Source organism: Pterocles gutturalis, unplaced genomic scaffold (genome assembly GCF_000699245.1).
Source record: "Pterocles gutturalis isolate BGI_N339 unplaced genomic scaffold, ASM69924v1 scaffold19551, whole genome shotgun sequence".
NCBI classification, from domain to species: Eukaryota; Metazoa; Chordata; class Aves; order Pterocliformes; family Pteroclidae; genus Pterocles; species Pterocles gutturalis.
The window spans coordinates 12,484-19,709 of record NW_010098262.1 but is presented as its reverse complement, the minus strand read 5'-3'; the positions used below and the strand labels follow the sequence as shown (position 1 = coordinate 19,709).

Here is a 7,226-nt window from a genome sequence, read left to right as displayed (position 1 = left end):
GGGAAAGAGGAAAGGAAAAATAGAAGCAAGAAAACTTTGAGGGTCAAGGTAAAACAAACAAACAACTGTTTAAAAAGTGAAAGATAACTGTAAGAAAAGAGAAGAAAACAAAACAAGTGATGTAAAGGCAATCACTTGCCCCCTCTGGTGGGTAGACCTATGGCCAGCCAGTTCCTGAGCAGAAGCTGGTGAACCCCTCCAAGACCTCCTCTTTCCCCTTTTATTGCTGAGCATGACATTTTATGGTGTGGAATATCTTTTTGGTCAGTTTGGGTCATCTGCCCAGTTATGTCCCCTCACAGTCTATTGTGCATCCCCTGATCTAGTCACTAGAGGGGCAGAGTGAGAAATGGGGAGGGCCGTGATGTTGTGCAAACACTGTTCAGCAAAAGGTAGAACATTAGTGTGCTATCAGCACTGTTTTGGTCAAAAATCTAAACCAAAACATCATGTGAGCTCCTATGGAGAAAATTAACTCTGTCCTAGCCAGGCTCAGTACACAGGGACAACAAAACCATTTTACCTACTCTTGTTAAACATTATAGAGAGATATTCCAATTAAATTTTCCTTTGGAAGGGACTAAGTATAACTATAATAAACTTTTTGGCCTAAATTATTATTTGCTGTAAGAACATTAAGGTCAGTGAATTTATACATGACAAAAGTATTTTATTCTCCACTGCTTCTCTGCACCTGTTTATAGTTTTGTTTCTTTATTGGTATATTTCTGCACCTGTTTATAGTTTTGTTTCTTTAGTGGTATATTTCAGAACACCTGCACTTAAAGGGGCCTCTACTGGCTGCTTTATAACATACAATTAATCTGCTCTGCCTGTCCCATTTTAATTTGCAATAGACTTCATATCACTGTTCTTCAACATGTGTTTCCAGTGGTTATCTCTGCTTTTTGGTTTTGTTGTTCTGTGTGTCTTCAATGGGCAACAGCAATATTTAACTCTTTGAAAGGTTCTTTAAAGTCTTCTTTTACACTCCAGTTTCATCAGCACTTAAGATGAGCCTACTACTTCCCCTGCATCCCTCCTTGCACTTGCATAGGCATTCCCCAGAAATGTGATTACTTTCGGCCTGAATTAGTTCCCTGGTAGCAGCCAAGGCAGTGCGGCTAGGAGACGACAGGAGGCAGGGATTTCTCTTTGGTTAGGGGTGTCTGTTTATTTTAGCTGATGTGTTTCTGGAGCTGCAGGGTAAAGGTTCATGGTAGACTGCTGCTGACATCCCTCCTTGCACTTGCATAGGCATTCCCCAGAAATGTGATTACTTTCGGCCTGAATTAGTTCCCTGGTAGCAGCCAAGGCAGTGCGGCTAGGAGACGACAGGAGGCAGGGATTTCTCTTTGGTTAGGGGTGTCTGTTTATTTTAGCTGATGTGTTTCTGGAGCTGCAGGGTAAAGGTTCATGGTAGACTGCTGCTGACGGAAGTGGCCTCTCCGGTTCGCCAGCAGCTCCTGTTACTTGTGTCCTGTCTGCAGTTGTGCAGCTGCAGAATAAGCTGATACAGCTGGTTGACCTGGCAGAAGACTAATGGTACAAAAAAAAACCCCCCAAAACCCACCCCAAAACATTTTTTTGTTTTGTTTTTATATTTCCTTTGCTTCAGCCAGCCTTTCTTGCTCACCCTGGGGCCATGCAATCGTAGGGCCCAGAAAAGGGGAATAAAGATGGACACATGGGGGTGGGGGGGGAAGGGTTCTGTTCTGTCAGCTGTTCCCCATGTCTTGGCTGTAACTTGAGAGTGCAGTCAGATGTCTCTGCCATGGGAGTGAATGAGGCTTCTGACAGGATAAGGAGTGAACAGGATTTTCGGCATTTAACTTTTGCATCGTTTATTTGTTGGCCATTGCTTTTGCAAAGCAGTAAGGATGAAACATACTGAACTTGGGGTGTCAGCCGAGAATTGTTTGGTTTAATTGTGTTCTTTTTTTTTTCTTTTTCTGCTTTTCTCTTGAAAAGCAGTAGTTATTTAGAATCAGGAGAAAATACTTAGCAAGGCACATTATCTTCAACAATTAAGTGTCCCATTAATTCAGATTCTATTTCTTGGTGGAACATGAATCCTAAACCAAGTTTTAGAAACAGCTGATTAGTTCAGTCAAATAAATAATCTCTGCTTATTTCAGAAATAGAGTTATACTGTTTGCAGTATAGGGCGTGTTTTTGGCTACTAGTCTCTTAATGAGCTCACCTCAGGCTACTGGGCCATATGTGGCCTTTCTAGATAATCCATTTTACCTGTGACTGACCCATACTCAGAAGCAAAGCTGGTGGCTGTAGTGGGTATGGATACAGACTCACTGAGTTGCTGTGACAGCACTGTGCTTCCCACCTGCCCTGAAACTGTTCCAGCATATCGTGGGTACCTGCTAGTCAGGTGAGTGAGATGCCATGTGTTACATTATTTCCCTCCACCAGGAAGGAGTTGAGTGGTCTGTGAAGCCAGCAGGGATGGTCAGGTGTGACAGGCACATTTCAGCTGGACAGTGCTGGGAATCCAGTTATCCTACTAGGGAGGTATAAACACATTAACACCAGCAAAAAACTGATCTGTGCAAAAAATTGAAGTGGCACTTTTGTGGAACTGGAAGAGGCTCAGAAAAATTTCCTGTGACCTCCCTCTCCAAAGGCAAGCTCTATGCACACAGAACTCTGTAACCAGGCTTCTTAACGGCGTAATTGGCTTCTGCTGTAGCTGATTTTGGACATTCAGACTAGCATATGGATGGATTGAATACTGATGATAATATCTAAAGATAGACCATCCAGGTGTAGGACTCAAATTTGAAAATTGTCCCATATTACAAAGTTCAGCCTTCATTAATATCTGGGCTATCACCTACAATTGGTTATGTTTGTAAGTAACATATATGAGAATGGAAGTTATCCTGTCAACTCTGTATCAGTGAAGTAGGTTTCTTCTTATGCTTTTGACCCTTCTGTAATCAGGTGACATCCAGGAACTCTACGATACTAAGTTAGCTCCTGGACATGCTGCAGCTTTTTCAGATGATTGTGATCTGCCTTCTACACATGAAATGGTTAGAAGTGTAGGGATGCAGGTAAGATGCCATTTTAAAAATCTAATAATGAATGTATTTACCCACAAATGCAAGATACTTTATAAATTTTCTCCAAAGTGAAAGTTATATTTTTATTTTTTGATAGTTTTGTAATAGTTTTACAGGTAATTGAGAACTTATTTTTGTAGCAACTCCAATGTTGTACAGTTGTTTCCTGTAATAACGTAAATCTATTGTTCTTTGGATTCTACTAAATTGTTTGATATTTTGCAATCAGTAGATCATGAACATTTATGGAACATCTAAAGAAGACATAATATATGATAATATATGATCTTTGTATTAGTCAAACTGGGAATGAAACTTAAGAGTTTAAAGGCTAATTCCTCAGCTGAGTTCCCCAGAATTGTCAGTGAGTCCCTCTAGCATTACAGCTGTACAAGTGTGGTGCTCTGTGAGTTAGAGTAAGCTAAGGAAGGATAAACACGTGGTGAGGGAAGAGCCTTATCAAGCTCCCATGGAACAATACTGTGGAAAAGGTAATTCAGTAGCTGGAAGTATCCTGCCTTTCAGCCATGTGTCACATGGAAATCAAGACAGGAACCATTATCTAGAAATTCAGCTTTGGAAGCACCTGTTTGGTCTCTATGTGAATGGTAGAGAGATGCATTTACGCTTATCTGTCTAGAGGTTCATAGGGGATAAACATACTTTTTTTTTCCTATTGCTTAGAATACGTACATGGGATTCCTGGACTACAGAAAGCAAGCCATTAGAGATCTTGGCATCAGCCCCAGCACCTGCTCCTTTAATCCTGGAGTAATTGTTGCTAACATGACTGAATGGAAACATCAACGGATTACAAAGCAGTTGGAAAAGTGGATGCAAAGAAATGTAGAGTATGTGTAGAAATCTAGCTTTGTACTTTAATACGCAGTTTACAGATTTATTTTCTGTTTAAAAGCTCCTAAAAGTTTTTTAACTCCAAGCAGTCTTTCTTTGAGATCTCATCAAGCAAAGAAGTAACTCATGTTCCAGAATTTCCATCTGCTTAAATCTGACCAGAATGTACCAGGAAATGTCCACCTGGAATTTTAGTCTCATGTTTAATCATAAAGCACACTTAATCCTGAGGGACAGTGAGAACACATGGCTCTTGTTCTGGGTGACCACCCTCATTTGGGATCAAGCAACTTAAGATCTTCCCTTCCTGAGGCTGGCTTAAAGGAGGAGGAATGTTTCCATGTTTGTGTGGGGTCCCTCCAGTTGTAATGTCAGCCAAACAGTAACACAGTATTTCTTAAATACCAATAGAAAACACTTATTTTTCTATAGATGAAGGAAATTTGACATGAAAGATGTCTTTTTGGCATTGACCACGAATAAGTCATGACACAGTGAAGCAATCACTGTTTGGTTTTTTAATGTTAGTTCACTGTTAACTTGTATTTGCAAACTTGACAGTCTTTATTTTCTTTCTCTTCAAAGGGTTAAATTTAAATTTAGTAAGGCTGAACTGAATCTGAATAGCTTGTGCTATTGGACTATGTCCATTACTTGTTAATTTCAGAAATGAACAGAGGAGAGACACAAATGACAAGCATGTGAAGGAATGAAAAGACAGTTGTCTTACTCTGTTTATGTAACACATCCTGACAAGCTATTGCTGTGCTTTTTAAATGTCTCCGTGAACGTAACTGCAAATTTTATCTATAAAGTTGATTTTATACCTTAATAACACATTAATGTTCCTTTTAACTGGATTTTGAAATGACAAATAAGTTGCTTAGCAGTTGAAACCCTGTTTTGAGGGGAGGTTATGATTTTTTTGTTCTGTGGCCTCTAAGCATCTCTTGGTACTTTCCAGATTTCCTCCTTGCTGGGCTGGGTGAGCGGCACCATGTCCCATACATGGGGTGGCTTCGCCCATGTGCTGGCTGGCTGGTCAGGCTGCAAGCACACTGCAGGCAGATATCCGGCTGCTACCTTCCAATGCCTCTTCTTAACAGTGATTTGGCTTTATCTAGCCCTGGATTTATCACAAAATAAATAGGAAATTGATATCCTTTAGACGTTAGTTTGTAAGACTTTGGCAAAATCTGATACAAAGTTAATTTATGGGTCTACAAGATGGGGGAAAGGGGAAGAAAGAGCGAATGAAACACATGAAAAAATACGTTTGATTCCTTTATGTTAACAGCTTGTTTTTGTACTGTAAACTTTGTCAGCCTTACAGTCTATAGGCCGTGTGTAGAAGTAATTGACATCATGTTGGGTCTGACTCCCATTTTGGTTGGTAGCAATGATTAACTCAAGAGGAATTGGAGTTGCAGTTAGCAGCAGTAGGAAAGAGTATGCTGAAAATTGGCCTGCTCAAAATGATTTTGAATTTTGCCAGAATACATCTGCTTTTTGTACTAAATATTCTTTGAGGTTTTGAACATTTTCTTTTTTTTTCCTTTTGCAGGGAAAACCTCTACAGCAGCACCCTCGGGGGAGGTGTGGCAACCTCTCCAATGCTGATTGTGTTTCATGGAAAGTATTCCAGTATTAATCCCATGTGGCACATAAGGCATCTTGGTAAGCGAGTTTAACTTCCTGCCGTTTGCAGTTTGAACTAAATAAAGTGAGCGGTTTGTAAGATTCCAATATAGGACCTCATGTTACTTTACCTCAATGCATTACTTTATACCTCAGATCTACAGTATGTAATCCCTGGTCTCCCAACACTTGTTAGTCCTGCTGTTTTCAGGGTAGGGCAGAATATGGGGGTTTCCTATGGGTGGCATTACAGAAATATCTTAACAGGTCAAGCAAACAAAATAGTTGCGCCCCCACAAAAAAACCCAAACCTTAAGTCATTAAATTGGATAAAAAAAGGAAAAAACCCAAATACCAAGGACAAAGTTAGATGCCTGAAGACCAGCTAACCTATATTGTCATTAACTATGGAAAGAATATATGAAAGATCTGAATATAGCGAGAGACTGAAAAAAATCAGTCACTCTTAATAGGCACAGTGGAAGAAGACAGGATGCCTGGCAGTATTTGTCTACTCAGCCTTCTGGAGGATGTTGTTACCTTTCACCTGGGAATGGTGAATTATCCTGGGAAAAAAATAATGTCTTAGCTGGTATAGTAAAATGAATAGTAAAAGGATTTTTTTTTTTTTAAACCCTGCTATGCCAAGATGTTGAAAGTATTAAGAGGGAGGAAATTTGCTGAGATTTTTTGCTGATGCAGCATGAGGCATGAAGCTGAAAAACACTATTCCATCATACAACTAGTTCTCTATACAGGTGAAACCATACTCAGACTTCTTAAAAAATAACTGAATTTACCTCACTCTATAGTGTCTTCCATTATTAAAAACTAGATTTTAATTTTGTTTTGTTTTTTTAATCTGCCCCTGCAGGTTGGAGTCCTGATACCCGTTACTCGGAGCATTTTCTTCAAGAAGCTAAATTACTTCATTGGAATGGGAGATATAAACCTTGGGACTATCCCAGTGTTCACACTGATCTCTGGGAAAACTGGTTTATTCCTGACCCTTCAGGGAAGTTCAAATTAACTCGTCCTGATAGCTGATACTGAAACCACTTAAATACATCCATACACTATGTTTTGCAGTACATGATAGTTTGAGATACAACATGTTCTATAATTAACTGATTTTAGAAAACTAAGTATTTGTTAAATACGTGAATAAATGACCATCAGTTTTGTGTGCTCATGGCTGGAGAGGGAGGCTGGAGTGACAGTTATGCAGTTCAGGTTATCTTGACTTTCATGTAAGGTGAGTAAGCAAGTTTACTTGACAATGAAGTTTTTTCTTTAAATATTTAGAGAGGTGAAATTCAGTGCCAGACAGCATGTTTTAATTTAAGTTCTTTATAAGTAAGACTTCAGTGTCTGCTAGGAGAAAAATCTACACAGGAAATACTTGCAGTATGACACAGAAGATGTCTTTAGTTGTCTAGCCCAGGTGAAACAGCCCAAAATGAAAACTTAGCAGCATTTCAGTGAGTAGAGTTCTGTTGCGGGGTAACTCTGTTTTACAGTGTTTCTGTGTATTACATATCCTGGTGTGCATTTAGACCCCTGCTTGGCAAGATGCAAAAGCACATTCTAAGACACTGCAATACAATTCCTGATTTTATTGTGAAACATTGATAAATTTAAGACAGATTA

General features: G+C 39.5%; 1 protein-coding gene across 1 annotated transcript in view; it reads left to right on the top strand.

Annotated features, from left to right (window-relative positions):
- GLT8D2 (glycosyltransferase 8 domain containing 2) overlaps nucleotides 1-6,925 on the top strand; it is a 17,349-nt gene extending 10,424 nt beyond the window's left edge. Inside the window, exons 7-10 of the mRNA XM_010072425.1 lie at nucleotides 2,962-3,074; nucleotides 3,768-3,934; nucleotides 5,503-5,615; nucleotides 6,451-6,925. Of these exons, the coding sequence (XP_010070727.1) occupies nucleotides 2,962-3,074; nucleotides 3,768-3,934; nucleotides 5,503-5,615; nucleotides 6,451-6,623 (566 nt within the window). The 3' untranslated portion in view covers nucleotides 6,624-6,925. The remainder of the gene's footprint in view (nucleotides 1-2,961; nucleotides 3,075-3,767; nucleotides 3,935-5,502; nucleotides 5,616-6,450) is intronic.
- Nucleotides 6,926-7,226: the final 301 nt, after the last annotated feature.